The 17,561-nt window shown below is 36.6% G+C and overlaps 2 protein-coding genes across 8 annotated transcripts in view; one reads left to right on the forward strand and one right to left on the reverse strand.

The window, feature by feature from the left end:
• P2RY12 (purinergic receptor P2Y12) overlaps positions 1-3,051 on the reverse strand; it is a 47,448-nt gene extending 44,397 nt beyond the window's left edge. The window contains exon 1 of the mRNA XM_004037858.4: positions 2,969-3,051. The gene's annotated coding sequence lies outside the window, so the exon portion shown is untranslated. The remainder of the gene's footprint in view (positions 1-2,968) is intronic.
• MED12L (mediator complex subunit 12L) overlaps positions 1-17,561 on the forward strand; it is a 348,784-nt gene that overhangs the window by 297,326 nt on the left and 33,897 nt on the right. For all 7 annotated transcript variants that reach the window (XM_055382979.2, XM_019023183.4, XM_055382977.2 and 4 more), the window contains 7 exons: positions 935-1,024; positions 2,056-2,165; positions 2,360-2,495; positions 3,309-3,470; positions 6,090-6,452; positions 8,256-8,412; positions 12,930-13,141. In XM_055382979.2, coding sequence (XP_055238954.2) covers positions 935-1,024; positions 2,056-2,165; positions 2,360-2,495; positions 3,309-3,470; positions 6,090-6,452; positions 8,256-8,412; positions 12,930-13,141 — 1,230 coding nt within the window. The remainder of the gene's footprint in view (positions 1-934; positions 1,025-2,055; positions 2,166-2,359; positions 2,496-3,308; positions 3,471-6,089; positions 6,453-8,255; positions 8,413-12,929; positions 13,142-17,561) is intronic.

Raw genomic sequence — 17,561 nt, forward strand, 5'->3', positions numbered from 1 at the left:
CTATTATTTGAGCTCCATGAGAGCTTGTTGTTTAGTTAACTGCCTTGCCCCCTTAAGCCAGCCTTAGGGAGGGGTTCATTTCTTTTGATGAGATTTGGGAAGTGCTTTCCGCTCACCATGCAGAGTACTTAACAGGTCATCTGTTGGGATGGAGTACTTCTGCATGTGACTCATTTGAACTCTTTTAAGATGACTCTCATTAATGACCATATTTCAGAGCATGGTAGGGTTTTTGTTAGTGGTTTTTTGTTTTTGTTTTGAATTGCACTTTTTTTTTGCTCATCTCATCTGATTTTAGGGTGTTGCCCACTTGTGGCTCCCTTTCCTAAGCAAATTTTTCCTTTTCCAGCATTAGTATGAGTCAGTGAGGAAGTGAAGAAGCAGCCCACTTTATAAACTGATAAAGCCACTTGGCTGATGTCTGCAATGCCATATTTTTCAAAGTACCGTGCATTCTCTTTATCAAGGAAGACACATACATAAGATAGCAGACCTTCTCTTCTATAAAACATCAAAATAATACATTTGCTAGGGTTCAGCAAGTCCCTAGAAATATAACAGGACTGAGGCAAAATGTAATTCTCTCTCCAGTGTTTTTCTTCGTAAGACCAATGAGGTAATGTATTTTAAAAGTTTTTATTAATGCTTAATTTGATGGCCCTCTCAAGCATTTTCCCAGACTTAATCATAGGCTAGCTATATAATTATATAAGATTTTCTTCCTCCACCTGGAAAGGCAAATGCACAAATAAATAGCCAGATTTCTGTCTGCATGGAGGAAGAAGAAAGCTAAAATTTTATTTAGCTTTGTTTGTTAATTTGTTAAAGATAAGAAGTGGTTTTTTGCTATCAGTATAAAGCTCAATTTATCTTTAAATGAGAGAAAAATTAAACTTTAATGGGGAGAAAAAGATTTTTTTTTTCCGGATCTTAGATTTTAAGTAACTGGAGAGAAGAACGATACCAAGATGACATAAAAGCGCGGCAGATGATGCACGAAGCATTGCAACTCCGCCTAAATTTGGTAAGTGACATTTCTAGTATTTTCCCTCCATTAAACATATTTACATGTGAAAATACCTCCAGCTTTCCACTTCTCCTAAGTGCAAAGTCTGCATTACAAGGTGAGGCCTGCCACTCTTTGCTCTCTGTAATTACTTCCCTGTTTCTAAAGCCTTCTGTTTCCCTTGCTGCTTTCCTTCCTGTCTGGTCAGACATCTAGACAGTGCTAGGTATTTTAAGCATTGATTTGCCTTCTCTACCTCTACTCCAGTGAATCTCTCCTTCTCTTCAGTTTGTGCTAAGAATAAATCTGAGAAGACTGTTATAAGTGTTAGCTTCTACTATACTTATTTAAAACCATTTAAAAAGTCTTTTAACTCAAAGTTTTGTCCAACTTTCCATCAAATTGATTATAAAGACAAATCCAACGGAGAAGTTTTATAGAAATTTAAAATGTCTCACATATTGTGCATTCCTTGAGTTTTCTTTTCCCATCAGGCAGGCCCAAGTGCAGGCCCCTCTGGAGGATGGCCTGCCTGATACTTTTGCAGTTGTTTCTAACCTTGTCCAACATGTGAACTGGTAGGTGTGCGGGCCAAGCCTCCTGCCCACCACTGCTGTGATAGTGGATGTTTCCATATGGTATTATGATAGCAGGCTTAGATTCAATAGTAATTGTACAGCAAACACAAAGTTGCAGATAATTGGATTACATGACTTTGACATTATTCAGGTTTAATTCAACTATAATTGCATCATAAAACGGGACATCATAAAAGATTTGGAACAAAAGCTAAGTTTATTGGTGCCTACATTCAGATACTCACGTCCCTTCTTCATTTTATTTAATTATTGAATGACTGAACTGTGCTGAAAGAACTAAAAATAGTGATAAACATGTAGGTAAATGAGAGAAAAGATAAGGTAATCTATAAACTAGAGCATCCCTTGTTTTTTTAAATAAAAAACAATCAAAATTTGATAACATAAAGCAATGGGGTGTTACTTTCTGTTTTACAGAATGCAAATATTTTACTTTATTTTGTCTGCTAGGTAGGAGGAATGTTTGACACGGTGCAGAGGAGCACCCAGTGGACTACAGACTGGGCCCTGCTACTCCTTCAGATCATTACTTCAGGAACTGTTGACATGCACACTAACAAGTATGTTTTTATCATTTCACATTTATTTTGCTACATGTATGCATGGTATAAGCTTTGATATACTGATGACGATTTCTGCCACATCTTATTTACTTGGATACTATTAAAAATTCTGTGCCTTGAATAAAAATACTCAGTTAAATAAGTGTATTTCAGTTTCACTTTAAGATGAAAATAATTATTTTCTTTCTTAGTGAATTATTCACAACAGTTCTTGACATGCTGGGTGTTTTAATCAATGGAACGTTAGCCTCTGACCTATCAAATGCATCCCCTGGGGGATCTGAAGAGAACAAGCGTGCATACATGAATTTAGTAAAGAAACTGAAAGTAAGTTTGAGATCAGCCTATATTATGAGCTCAAGTTGTTTATGGATTTATTATCTAGTGCATTTTAATTTATTACTCATTAAATGTTATTAATTGTATTCAACTTAATTTAATGTGATTATTTGCTATTTGTTTCACCTAACCTTATCAGTACCCAGAAGTTACATGCACATAACCTTGATTATTTTTTATTGAAAACAATTATATTATAAAACATGTTTAATTTTTTAAAGAACTTTAGAAATCCACTGTTAAATATATAACCAGAATACTAACATTAGATAGATTTAGGATAACTCTATGCTTGGACTGGCACATGTAATTGAAAAAATAGCCATCTGCATTGAAATTTATAAATCGATTCATTTGACTGACCATTAACAGACTCCTTTAAAAAAAAATTGTAAGAAAACAGTGCAAAAAAGAAACCAAATAAATCTGATGCGTTACCAATCAAATAAATCAATGGTTACCTTGTAATCTGACCCTGGACATGAGAAAGTGTTCTGTTCTGCAGCTCCTGTCTTCTGATTGTGATCGCTACCCTGGATTTTTGTCATTTCAGCACTATGATGTTTGTTGTGTAACAACAGTGCCTTTGTATGTGTTCTATTTTCTACTTAAATAGAAGAAATGAAACACTCACTGCTCTATTTGGAACTGCCTTGTAGAACATGTTCAGGGTTAAAGAACATGCGCTAAGCTATAAAAAGGGAAATGTTTCATAGGGGAACTTCCTTCTGGTTAACTTTTGCCTTCATTGTAATTTCTATCCCACTTCTCACTCTCTCTCTCTCTCTCTTTTTTCTTTAGAAAGAGCTAGGAGACAAGCGATCAGAAAGTATTGACAAAGTTCGACAGTTACTACCTTTGCCGAAACAGACATGTGATGTCATCACTTGTGAACCTATGGGTTCCTTGATTGACACAAAAGGAAACAAAATTGCTGGATTTGACTCTATAGATAAAAAACAGGCAAGAGTAAATGTTTTTTCTTATATATAAATTTATTTACAAAAGATGAAATACTTTTTTTTGTCTTACCATAGGATATATAAAATATATCAATTTTGCTGTTAATGTTTTTAAGGCATATGCTTGTCTTCTAAGTGTACTTAGTCATTGGCATTATCATATAAAGAGGTCATATCTTTGAAGATCTACGTTTTATATGTTTAAAGGACTTAAAATGTTTCCCTGAATTTAAGTAAATTTTTGGAAACCTACCAAGAGAAAACTAAGTAAAAGCTTACTGTAAAAAAAAAAATAGCATAAATAAGTTCTGATTATACTTCAGATTTAGAAGCAGAATATATTTATCAATGAAAAATTTCTTGTAAGCTGAGCATGGTGGCACATGTCTTTAGTTCCAGCTACTTGGGAGGCTGAGGCAAGAGGATTGCTTGAAGCCAGGAGTTTAAGGCTGTAATGTGCTAGGCTCATGCCTGTGAATAGCCACTACACCCTAGCCTGGGCAACAAAGTGAGACCCTGTCTCTGGGGAAAAAAACAAAACAAAACAAAAAAAAAACCTTCATGTAGTAAGCTATTTCAAATAAAAATTATTTTAATTGTTAGGATATTCTCTATTCCTATCAAGCAGTATTTCATGGACATTTGTTTTATATAAGATATTAAAGATGGTTCTCTAAAATATGAGAAAATTGGTCAGTTATTCTTTTAATGAACAGTAAGCAACCACCGACATTCCACAGTCACCAAGATGAAAGACAGAGTTCCTACCCTCAAGGGGGAAGTAGACAGACAATTACAGTGTAATGAGATTTGTGTGACATGGTACAGAGAGAGTATTAGGGGATAGAATAGGGTCCCCAGGAAAATTGACATGAGTCATTTTGAAGGATTAAGAGTTAGCTGGGAGGTAGGGAAAATTGTGATACAAATAAAGGGAGAGTTTATATGAAGACATGAAAGAATCAGATTTACCAGGGAATTTAGAGTAGCCTGAGAATCTAATACCAGTTTGTGTAAAGAAAAAAAGCTAAAGTAATGGTCAAGTTTGAGTTTGCAGTGTCAGCGGACTTCCTGGTAGTAAGACATCTGGAATCCATTTGGATGTGTGGTTTTTACACCAAGGAAAAAGTTCTCATCTCAAGACAAATATTAGGAAACGGTCAATTTACAGGTGGCAATTGAACCTTGGTTTTATTTTGTTTTACTTATTTATTTGTTTATTTATATTTTTTGAGACGGAATCTCGCTCTGTCACCCAGGCTGGAGTGCAGTAGTGCGATCTTGGCTCACTGCAACCTCTGTCTCTCAGGTTCAAACGATTCTCCTGTCTCAGCCTCCTGAGTACCTGGGATTACAGACATGCACCACCAGGCCCAGCTAATTTTTTTTTGTTTTTTTTTTTTTTCAAGACAAGAGTCTTGCTCTGTCACCCAGCCTGGAGTGCAGTGGCGTGATCTCGGCTCACTGCAACCTCCACCTCCCGGGTTCAAGCAATTCTCTGCCTCAGCCTCCTGAGTAGCTGGGATTACAGGTGCCTGCCACCATGCCTGGCTAATTTTTGTATTTTTAGTGAAGACGGAGTTTCACCATCTTGGCCAGGCTGGTCTTGAACTCCTGACCTCGTGATCCACCTGCCTCAGCCTCCCAAATTGCTGGGATTACAGGCGTGAGCCACCACACCTAGCCTTTTTTTGTATTCTTAGTAGAGATGGGGTTTCACCATGTTGGCCAGGCTGGTCTCAAAGTCCTTACCTCAGGTGATCCACCCGCCTCAGCCTCGCCAAGTGTTGGGATTACAGACACGAGCCACTGTGCCTGGCCTGAACCTTGGTTTTAGATGAAGCTACTCATAAAAGAATGCGTATAGATAACAACAGTAACACTTACATCTTAGGGAATGACTGAGTAGTTATTTGGGGGCCATTTAAGGAAAAATATTTTTAAATTGACATTTTAAGGCAAGTGCCAAGAGATGTCACCAATTAATGTTAAGAATAAAAAGAGGGTAACCGTTTTTTTTTTTTCTAGAGTTAGTAAATATAAGCTTGAGTTGAAAGACTTTACTTATTCCTGCTGCTACAATTTAATTCTCTAATAATAATATTATATTCAGAGTATGGCTTATTAAGTACAGGGCCCCCATATTGAACCAAGTTCATACAGATTTGGATTGAAGTTAATACTAACCCAATTACAGGTTGACTATAACTTGACTCTTAAATTTGATATTATCTTCAAAATTATAAATAGATTACAGAGATTTAGAACTGGTTATAATTTAGTAAGATTAACTTTGCAGTGTTAGAATTTTTAGCAAAAAATTTTTAGAATTTTTTTAGCAAAAAGAGGAAATACACATTAACAATAAAATATGCTAGACTGCCTCTGTTGCCTAAACAGAGCATCATGTGGTTAAAGAACTGTAGAACCGGGCTTACAAAGGTCTGAATTCTAGCCACTGCTCTCCAGTGATGTAGCGGTGTAACCCTCTCTGCTGTATTCTCGGGTTCTCTAGGGCTCATGCCAGCCAGTGTTCTCTGACTCCATGTCCCATACAAGCCTGGCCTATGAGTAAGGAAAAGATCTGAGTGTGCTATCTTAGAATGCTATTTTCCCACAGGGTCTCCAGGTCTCTACGAAGCAGAAGGTGTCCCCGTGGGACTTGTTTGAGGGTCAGAAGAACCCAGCTCCTTTGTCCTGGGCCTGGTTTGGGACAGTCCGAGTGGACCGAAGAGTGATCAAGTACGAGGAGCAGCATCACCTCCTGCTGTATCACACACACCCCATGCCCAAGCCCCGCAGTTACTACCTCCAGCCACTGCCCCTGCCTCCTGAGGAGGAAGAGGAAGAGCCCACATCTCCAGTTTCTCAGGAACCAGAAAGGAAGTCAGCTGAGCTGTCAGATCAGGGAAAAACCACAATAGATGAAGAAAAGAAAACAAAAGGAAGGAAGCGCAAGACGAAATCTAGCTCAAGAGTTGATGTAAGTGGGGAAAGGAAGAACCTTGGCTCATTAGCATTTAGTATGAGATTTACTCGTGCCCAAATCATATCCCTCGAAACATTACCAAGAGCAAGATAAGTTTTGTTATGACAGTTCTCCTAACAGGTTTCTGCATTAACTGAATGGCACACAATGACTTGTCACAGACAAAAGATTAAAGCTTTTGATTTTCCGTCCTCCACTTTTAATAATTTTATTTTAATTGTAGGCTTCCATTGTAATATTTAATTAATATGTCAGTGCCTCCTAATTTCCTCGGGTTTGAAACTTGAAATTTTTAGAACTATACAATCCCATTCTCTCACATATTTTTAATATGTCTAAAATATTTATTGTATTTTAAGTGGTTGATATCTTCAGTAAATTAACATAAAAGGCTCTATTTGCTTTTTCTTTGATAAAACTTGGAGTTAACATAGCCAATAGGATGTTCCTGAGATTTTATGTTTTACTATTCCATCTTACCCTCATATGTTTTCCTTCTTTACCATGTTTTCAGACTTTATAAAAGATGAAAATAAGCCTAATTTAAAATAGTTTTACTTCTTGTTTCTCTATTAGTGTTCCCCACGTATAATAATGTTTTCATTACAACAGAAATCTATTTGATGGTGATTTAGAAATAATTTTATAAACCTTGAGAAGTAATGCATAAAATGTCTTTCTATTTAAATTAAATTAAAACCTGGAAAATATTTGATAGAGGATTTGAGACATTTTTAATGAAATTCCACAGCATTCTTGCTGCACAGTGGAAGAAATATTCACCATTTCATTCAGATATTCATGATTGGTTATTGTTTACCTATGTGAGAACTAAAATACATCTTTTCCTAGCTGATAGCTTGGTGATTAATACTATTTTAGAAATGACCACCACCACTTTAGGATGCCACTTGAGCATCAGTGCCCCCTTCTCGTTCAGTCTTCCTACCAGTATTCCTTTGTCTTGAAGGGAAGTTTAAAATGGTCCAGACTGACACTCCCTCAAATTTGGGGTTTCCAGCCTGTCAGTCCACGTGGATGGGCTTTTGTTCTTTTCTGATGAAAAAGCCCTGAAACCAATCCTGCTCCCCAGGTCAGTCTGGTCATGTCCCCTCTTCCTCTATTCTTCCTCAAGCTCCCTCTTTTCAGTGAGATATACTGTTTGGTAAAATTGCAGGGAAATGAGATTTTGTTTCTCTTCCATCCTCTAGGGCTAGACTAGATGAGGGAAGGTAGGGAAATTGAGACCTTCAGGTGTGATCCTTACAGGCTTTGCAGCTACTATAAGGAAGAGGAAGCATGGGGGATGAGGGGAGTGTCTACTTCTTTAGAATGATGTCTGGAAAATTGCAAGTGAAATACCATCTTGGCCAAAGAGTGGTTCTGAAGCACTGTAGGGCTCTCTGGCGTAATTCTCCAGACCCAAGATATTGGAAAGGCCTTCTAAGATGAAATGATCATGAGTCTTAGCAACTGAAGGTGCTTTTTCAGTGATGAGTCTCGTTCAGTATTGGTATTCCTGACACACTTGTAGTCTTTTGAAATAGAATTCAGAAGAGATCCTTTTCCATCTCTGCCCACTGCAAGCCAAGCACTGTTTAAGTCAAGGAAAAGTTTACCTCAAATGAATATTTCCGGGGGATTTATTAGCACTCTTCCTTCCATCTTCTCCTTTATAAAAAACAGCTTTGTACATTGGGATAGGAGGTACCTCAGATAGCTTACTGAAGTTATTTGCCTTAATTAGCTGTGTGATATGTGGAGTTAAGTAACTTTTTTAAAAACTTTATGTTGAAGGAATATCCACAGAGCAACATATACCGAGTGCCTCCTAATTACTCGCCTATCTCCTCCCAAATGATGCACCATCCACAGTCCACCTTGTGGGGTTACAACCTCGTGGGCCAGCCCCAGCAGCCCGGCTTTTTCCTTCAGAACCAATCTCTTACTCCAGGTATGTGATGAGAAAACACAGATCACTCAGAGATGAGAAACAGCTTGTGGTTCTCTTTGCTTTTAACCTGAAACCTCCACAAAACTTGGACATTTCAACCACTGAGTGTTCAGTTGACATTTCTGTAATTCCCTTCACAGAGAAATGTTTTTTGTTTTCTAAAATAGGTTAAATTACGAGTTTATGTACTGATTTTGGAACTTTTATTTAGTGTTAAAAGGAAATTAGCTAGTGATTAAAATCTAAGCTGTAAGATATAAAAGTTGATAAAGGTTTTATGTTATAAAATGTGTGTATTTTTATCAGATATAATTCTTATTGGCATTTTAAAAGATTACACAATATTGCACAGTGTCTTTTATTGTTCTGAATTATCATGACAGCTAAGAAAATTGGTTCAGCAAGATTTAGATAACAACAAGGAAAACTACCATAGTAAATGTTCCTGATTTTAGTATTGCTTTGGTTCGAGCCCAAGTAGATTTCTCGTCCCAAATGAAAATTTTCTAAATGAAAACATCTCTTAATTAAAAATGAATTCAATTTTCTTTCTATATGAAACATTGCATGTTTTAGCATATTTAAATTATTTGAAATCTGTCAGCATTGTTAGGATGTGCCATTTTAACAAATAATTTTTTAAATTTTTCTATTGTGATTTTTATTATAACTTGAGTTTGACATTTTGAAGTCTGTGGAAGAAAATGTTTCATTTATGGCTTATAGCAGGGGGAAATCCATATTTTGTCCTCTAAATTAATGGTTAAAGGAACTGGTCTGGTAGTTAAGCATTTTAGATTCAAATCTGGTTCTACCACTCTCTTGCTGTATAATCTTGGCCAAATCTTAATTTCTCTGTGCCTCATTTTGGTCATCTGTAAAATGAATATGCTAATACCTATTCCCATAGGGTGGGTGATTCAGTTATTTATTCAAGAATGTATTGAGCTTCATGATACAGTGGACCCAGTTTTGGATGCTAGGATATTGCAGTGACTAAAGTGTGCAAAATACCTACTTTTTAAAAGATGAAATAAAGTTTATGTTACACACACATACATATGTAAGATTTAAAAGTAAATTGTAATAGTTATATAGCCTTTTGAAGGTAGCCTGACCCCGCAGACATGTTCAGTAAGTGATCTTCACATATTCCTAGCTCAGGGCATTTGTGCTTGCTGACCCCTGTGCCTGCAGTGCTCTCCCTCAAATATCTACATCACTTCCTGCCTGTCTCCGTTGGGCTTGGTCACATTACTTTCTCACTGGGACCTTCACTAACCTGTTTTAAACTGTAGACCCATACCCCTTCCCTGTACCCTCTGTTTCTCTCTTTTTTCTGTTTCTCCATTGCAGGCGCATCCAATCTTTTGGCTTCCTTGGGCCACATTGGAAGAAGAATTGTCTTGGGCCACACATAAAATACACTAACAATAGGTGATCAACTACAAAAAAAAAAAAGAATCACAAAAAAAAACTCATAATGTTTTAAGAACGTTTGCAGATTTTTGTTGGGCTGCATTCAAAGCCATCTTGGGCCGCATGCAGCACACAAGCCATGAGTTGGACAAGCTTGCTCTACAGCATCAGACTTGCTTATATCTTACTTTCTTATTGATTTATTATCTTCCCAGAATGTAAGCCTCGTGGCAGATATTTTTCCTATTATGTTCACTGCAGTATCCCCAGAACTTAGAGGAACCTCTGGCTTTATAGTAGGCTTTTAAAAATAGATTGTTGAGTGAATGAATATAGACTACAAACTAGACTCAGAGTGAAGAAGAAGGATGCAGTCATCATCCTTTTAAACTTCCTCTTTTTAATGCCACGGTCCATGTGAATTTTTAGCCATTTTAAACTTTGGAGATGTAGAAGTTTGTTTGTAGATGCAGAAGTTTGTTTGTAGATATTTGACACACAAGGACTGTCTGTGAATTGAAAGCTAACTACTTTGTAAAAGCACATAATCTCTCCCTGTAGAATACTATAGAAAGCTTTTTATAAGTTGAGGAACTTTAGGTATGAAATGGCATTTAAAAAATAAATTTTGGGCTGGGCACGGCGGCTGACACCTGTAATCCCAGCACTTTGGGAGGCCAAAGTGGGCAGATCACCTAAGGTCAGGAGTTAAAGACCAGCCTGGCCAATATGGTGAAACCCCGTATCTACTAAAAATACAAAAACAAAATTATCCAGGCATGGTGGTGCCTGAAATCCCAGCTGCTTGGGAGGCCAAAGCAGGAGAATAACTTGAACCTAGGAGGCAAAGGTTGCTTGAGCTGAGATTGCGTCATTGCACTCCACCCTGGGTGACAGAGCGAGACTCCATCTCAAAAAAAAAAAAAAAAAAAGTAAAAGTAAATAAATAAATAAATTTTGAAAAAATCATTTTTGAGGATTTATATGAACGAATTTATTTTCATTTAAACAAGCACAATCTGAAGTTACAAGACAGTATGTACAGCATGATTCCATTCATATAGGGTTTAAATGCAAAACAATCTCCCACCATCACTCACATACAAAAACATATGTATCTTTCCTAATCTTTCTCATATATACACACCAGTATGATAAAGTTGAAAGGAAATGCATAGGATAGTAAACTCCAGATTCAGAGTAGCATTTGGTAGGAGTAAGTGAGGAAAGTAAGTAGGTGTACAAAGGGCTTCAGCCATATTTGTAATATTTTATTCCAGTAGTTTCTCAGAGGTACAAGATCATAGAGTTAGGAAAATTTTTTAAAATTAGATTATAGTTTAATCTTTAAAAAGAATTTCCCTTTTCTGTAAATGAGTCTCTTTTTACATATCAATATACATAATTCTTAACACGTAATATACATTCTGATTGTTGCTTCAACAGAAGTTACCCAGCCATGTGTTACTTAGATTGATCTTCTGTTTTTTTCCAAATGCTCTTCAAATGCTGCTGAATGACTTTGTAAGTAGAAGATGACTGAGGCAAATCTCACTCATTTTAGAGGTTTCTTGTGCCAAGGTTGAGGACATGCCTGGGAGAAAGGAACACAGAATCACAGGAACATCTCTGCTTTTTCCAAAGAGGATTGGGGGCTTCCGTATTTAAAGGGGAAAGAGTAGGCAGTAGGGGAAAGAAGAAAGAAAGAGAAGGGAAAGTAGATAAAAGGAGTAAGCAGTTTCATTCTTTAGAGGCTTTGATCAGCATTCCCTGAATCTACATTTTACATATGAAAGAAGCAGGTTAAAGGTTTAGTCAATTACGGTGTTGAATCTGCATTTTTACATAAGATTAAGTAAATATAGAGTAGAGGAAGAAGTCAAGTATATATTTGTCTCTGATAAGTGGAGGGATGACTTCTAGTTCTGTCCTGCTCCCCCACAACCCCCCCTCCCACCGTAAAGATAAGCTGTTAATTTTAGGGTAAAATCTTTTGGAACCCACAAGGAATTTCCTTGTGAGCAAATTATGAGGGAGACCTCCTAGGGAGGTATATAGCCTTCTATCTTTGCAGCTATCTATTTAGGAAACAAACCAGGGGATAGTTTTGCATGACTCAGTTCCCAACATTGACTTTTACCTTTGTCATAGTGAGTTTGGTGTCCCAAGATTTTTAGTTTCCTTTCACAACTTCATAAATTGTATTGCTGATTGTGGCACTGAGTCTTTAAAAGAATGTGGGTTTTTCCAAAAAAACAGCTTTAAAATGTTTGTTTTCATCATACACCTTGCTTTATAGAAAAGATAAAACAACTTTTGTGAGGTGCTTATGTAGAGGTTTTTTTCATTTACATGTATCAAGGACTATTTTTGGTGAATGAAGAATTGACATTTATTGTGAAGCCAGCAAATGTCGACTTTTTTTTCCCTAACTTTTAAAGGCGCGTGACAAATTATAATATACAAATATGTAAAGGATTTCCTGTGGTTTCTTAAGCATCAGTATAATAGTTGCTTGTTTATTTGATTTTTAGCCTTCAAAAAAGATGTTTTGTCATTACAATCATAGTACTTGAAGTTTGCAAGCATTTCAAGATTTTAAAGTATTTTCATGCCTCTGCTATAAAACAGGTATTTTCATTTTGCCATGGTGAAAAGACTTCAGTGACATGAGCTTCAGATTTGATGAAAAGTACAAAAGGATTTATATGAATGTCTTAAGAACTTGGCAAAATACATCACAAAGGCAGTATGTTTTATACAAGTAATATGTTCCTGAGGGCCTTGCCTAATTTAAAACCCATGTAATTATGAAATTATGCCAACAACTGTATGTTTTACGCATTTCAATTTATGAACTGAAGACCTCCATGAAATTATATCAAAGTAGTATAATTCACTTCTACATCACTCCCCCATCTTTTGTAAATTATGCAACTCAACAGGTCTATGATATTTGTGGCAGGTGGGACAGTGCATTTTTTTCTACTTTGTTCATAAAGTGAGACTTAGAAGGTGAAATTTCTGTGTTTTGATACACAAAAAGACCTGTTGCATTAACGTAGTTAGAAAGTGTTTCCTTTTGGTTGCTTTTGTAGGTGGCTCCAGATTGGACCCTGCAGGCTCCTTTGTCCCAACCAACACCAAACAAGCTCTGTCAAACATGCTACAGCGGCGCTCGGGCGCCATGATGCAGCCGCCTTCTCTTCATGCAATCACATCGCAGCAGCAGTTGATACAGATGAAACTTCTGCAGCAGCAGCAGCAACAGCGACTTCTCAGGCAAGCCCAGACTCGGCCTTTCCAACAGGTTTGTCCAGACCCCAGCAATGGAGTCCTTTGCATTTTATTACCTCTGCTAGCTTGGGATAAGTTTGGGATATGTAGCATATTCTTTCTGTATGCATATCCCTGTATACTTGTGTGAGTGCAGGTCTATCTCTCTGTTACAGGCTTGTAAATAGTTTTCCTCCATTGTATTTTACTGTTATCATTGCTCAAATAAGAATTTGATATGTCTTAGGTTTATTAAAAGTATACCTTAAAACAAAAAGAAGGGCTGATGACTTTCGGTCAATTAGAAGAAGCAGGCCTTTTATCCTTGAGGTGACCTTCTCTGAGCACTCATTTTTCTATTATAATTGCCACCATATTCTGTACTACTTTCAGCTCTTGTGTTCATGTATTATTTTTAGACTTATTACTGTGAGGTTATGTCTCTGAAGCCCTGATGTTTCCTAGGTTTTCTCTGATAGTGCCCTGCCTTTAATTTTTGTTTCTAGTGTATATTTAATAAGGTCTAGAGCAGATAAATTATAAACAACAGTCAGGATCTGGATACATTCAATTTAATTCTTGATTTGTATTTCTGTTTTTGTGGCCTATAACCCAATGTTCTTCATAGAAGACAGTGATTCATGTTTAAGAAAACATCAGCACTTAGTATAAACTCATGAAACACCTATGCATCTGTACATTAAAATAAAGTGTGAGGTGAGAATGGGGATTTCTTTTTCTAGTTTCTGTATACTTGTATTTTCTAGCTTTTCTAAAATGGTCAGGCACTATTTTGATAATAATAGCTAACACTAATAGAGCACTTACTATATGCCAAAACATTTCTAAGCGCTTTAGATGTATTAGCTATCTTAAGATACCAGGGTAACTCTATGAGTTAGGTACCTTCGTGATCCTCACATGGAAATAGCAAATCTACAGGTACATCCTGCTCTAAGAATAACCATAATACTTTCAACATAGCAAGAAATTCAAATGCTTTAAAAAATATTCTTTGTCTTTTGGATAACTTTCTAGGCATATCTCCGTTGTGTAATTTACGGCACTTCCTGCATTTGGGCCACTTAGTGATGATTTTGGTGGATGGTGATGGCAAGGTTAGTCATTATAAGGACAAGAGAGAAGAAACCAATTGAACTGTATGACGACGCAAGCAACAGTCATCACCACGTGCTTGTCTCTCCCTGACCTCTAACAATTGCTTTAGCTCCCTGAGTGTCAGAAAGGATGAGTCTAAGCTGCTGCTTGCACATAAATGATGAACATTTGATTAAAATATGAAAAAAAATTATTTAATTTGCCTAAATAAGCAACATGTTTAGAGCCATTTAAAACCTCATTGGGATTTTTAGCTCTTTTTGGGAATCAGCAAAAATAGAGTTATACTATTGCTTCAAATCATTTTTGAGTTAAAAAATTTCACTAGAAGTTGAAAAACCATCCCACTAGAATGAATTTAGCCCTCTTTCAAAGTAATAATGCCTAGGGCCAGGCGTGGTGGCTTACGCCTCTAATCCCATCACTTTTGGAGGCTGAGGCAGGTGGATCACTTGAGGTCAGTTCAAGATCAACCTGGCCAACATGGTGAAACTCTGTCTCTACTAAATACAAAAATTAGGCATGGTGGAGCATGCCACACTGTAGTCCCAGCTACTTGGGAGGCTGAGGCAGGAGAATTACTTGAACCTGGGAGGTGGAGTTTGCAGTGAGCCGAGATCACGCCACTGCATTCCAGCCTGGTCAACAGAGTGAGACTCCGTCTCAAGAAAAATAAATAAAATAATAAATAAAGTAAAACTTGCCACTTTAATTCATTTTTTCATATCTACCTTTTTATCACAAGGCATAGTTTTTCTTATTTATAGCCCACTTTCAAATTGTTACTGCCAAATTAACTTTGAAATACTTGTTAAGTTGTTCCTAGCACTGGGGGAAAGCCCACTGGGCCATTATGGGTAAATATACCTGTTTTTAAAAGGTTCACTTCCTGATATAAGCCATGACAAACGATTTCAGCTAGAAATTTTTTTAAAGCATTTAATTGAATAATCTACATGTAATCAAAGATATCCTTGCATATTTGGGGAAATGTACCTTGATGACACCATTACTTTTCTTTCTCCTACCGAAAATACCTGGCTGTATCCTTTTGTACCACCAACAGTTGTACTGCTTGTACCAATGGGAATTAATTGTTATTTCATTCTTTTTCTGATTCTTTTGTGCTAACTCCATTACAGTGTTGGATTTTTTTTTCTTTATTCTTCTCTTTTTAAACTTTTAAGACCAGAAATGCTATCTTCAAATAGTAAAAGCTCCACTTCATAACAGTGATTGTACAGTATTCACCTCTTCATCTCAAACTCACTTCATATTGTTTTTAACAGTTGAAACTTAACTATGGAGTCTCTGAAGGGCTTTCACAAGTAGGATATGTCTTTTTCTCTCATCATCCTTCAAGTGTTAGATAACTGAGGAAAATAGTATTCTTAAAGGAAGAGAAATGCATGCATTATGCAGTCACAATGTACAGTGATCCTGTAGTACATCGAGCTAATGAGATTTGCATGTAGCATCCGTCATGGTACCTGTACTTAGGAGGTTCTGAGGAAATGTTAGTGCCTTTCCTCTCAATAGATCATGTATAAGCTATTAATATAACTGGAATTTAGCTAAATATGGTGTTATGGCAGAAAAAAATTCTTGTGATAATCCTTCAAAATCTAAAGACAGAATTATATGGAATGTAAGCAATATTGATCAATTGTTTTAATATCTGTTGCTGGGCACAGTTTGCTTTTCTAGTAAGTACTGACCATTTCATGCTATGGCAGGAAGATTTTCTCAGGTTACTCACCCACATCTGATATGAATTTCTCTAGCTACATAAGGACTAATAATATAGTTACTTTTTCATTTTTTGGCTTCTTGTAGAGAAAGTAAGTAGATATGTTTTTATTCCAGAGGTCCATTTTCTTAAATATAACAAACATATTAGAGAATTTCCATTTATATTAACCTTCAAAACTGATTTTGGAATTCAGCAGATGCTTTTACAGGCTGATGAGTTTCTCCAGGTTTTGGATGTGACTGCTTCCTACGACAGTTTTCTAGTAACCCACTGGTTACCCCCTTTTCTTATGAGGTCAGACACTGGGCTGTATACTATTTTGTATTATCCTTTCATCTGCTAAGCACACGGTATAATCTGTGAGCTGTGTATCAAATGAATAATGCAAGATTTGAACAGTTGCTTCCAGGAGCCTAAAGTTTCTTAGTAGCCTTAATCCTCAGCATTCTGATTTTTATCCACACACCCTTCTCATAGCTTTCCCTCCCAGTGCTTCCAGAAACTGACCCTTCTAGTGACGTCTGCTACGGTTGTTTTGGAAACCTAAATGGGAAAGGTAAACATAAATTCCTGAACTCAGGATATATCTAAGACCTCACAGAGTCCCCTTATCCTCTTTCTGTCTAGTGGGGGAAGTTGGCATATGCAGAAACCATCCAGCCTTCAGTGATACACAATGAAAACTAGAATTCCATAAAATAACCCTCTAGTTCCACTGCAGAGATTGTACATGAGCTTCAGTCAGTCATGGAATATACTGTCATGGATTGTCTTATATCTCCTCAGGAATGTGTTAAGACAGTGTTTAACACAGTACCTAGACAACAAATGCTGAATAGCATGGATATTGTTAAGTATTTTAATGAGATTATTTGATGTAATAATTGTTATAATTGAGTATATTTTCCTATAGCTTTAGTGCATATGGACATGCAGAAAGATGTTTTGGCAAGAAACCTGTTTTCATTCTTCTTGGTTGCAGTCTTCATCTAGGAAAATACAGTAGTCCCATCACCCTGCTTATCCACAGGGAATATGTTGTAAGACCTTCAGTGATTGCTGAAACCACAGAGGACCAAACCTGATATGGACCGTGTTTTGTTTTTTCCTATGTATAGGTACCTATATGATAAAGTTTAATTTATAAATTAGGCTCAGTAAGATACTAACAATATCTTACTAATAGTAAAATAGAACAATTATAATATACTGTAACAAACATGTAAATGTCGTCTTTTTCAAAATCCCTTATTGTGCTGTACTCACCTGTTTTCGGACTGCAGTTTTCTGCAGGTAACTGAAACTGTGGGAAGTGAAACCGCAGAGAAGTGGCGACTACTGAAAAAAAAGAACTATTTCTATTTCTTACTCAATATCCTGTATTTAGATGGGACTCAGTACAATGGTTACACTATCTTTCTGTGCCTCAGAGTCCCATCTATAAAATGGAGCTAATACTATACTGTACTTACTTTATAGGGTAGTTGTGAAGTTAATGATTAAGTATGTGTAAAACAGCCCTTAGAACAGTGGATGGCTCATAGTAAGTGCTCAAAAAGTGTTAGCTGTCATACTTATCGTT

This window comes from Gorilla gorilla, chromosome 2, assembly GCF_029281585.2.
Source record: "Gorilla gorilla gorilla isolate KB3781 chromosome 2, NHGRI_mGorGor1-v2.1_pri, whole genome shotgun sequence".
Taxonomy (NCBI): Eukaryota; Metazoa; Chordata; class Mammalia; order Primates; family Hominidae; genus Gorilla; species Gorilla gorilla.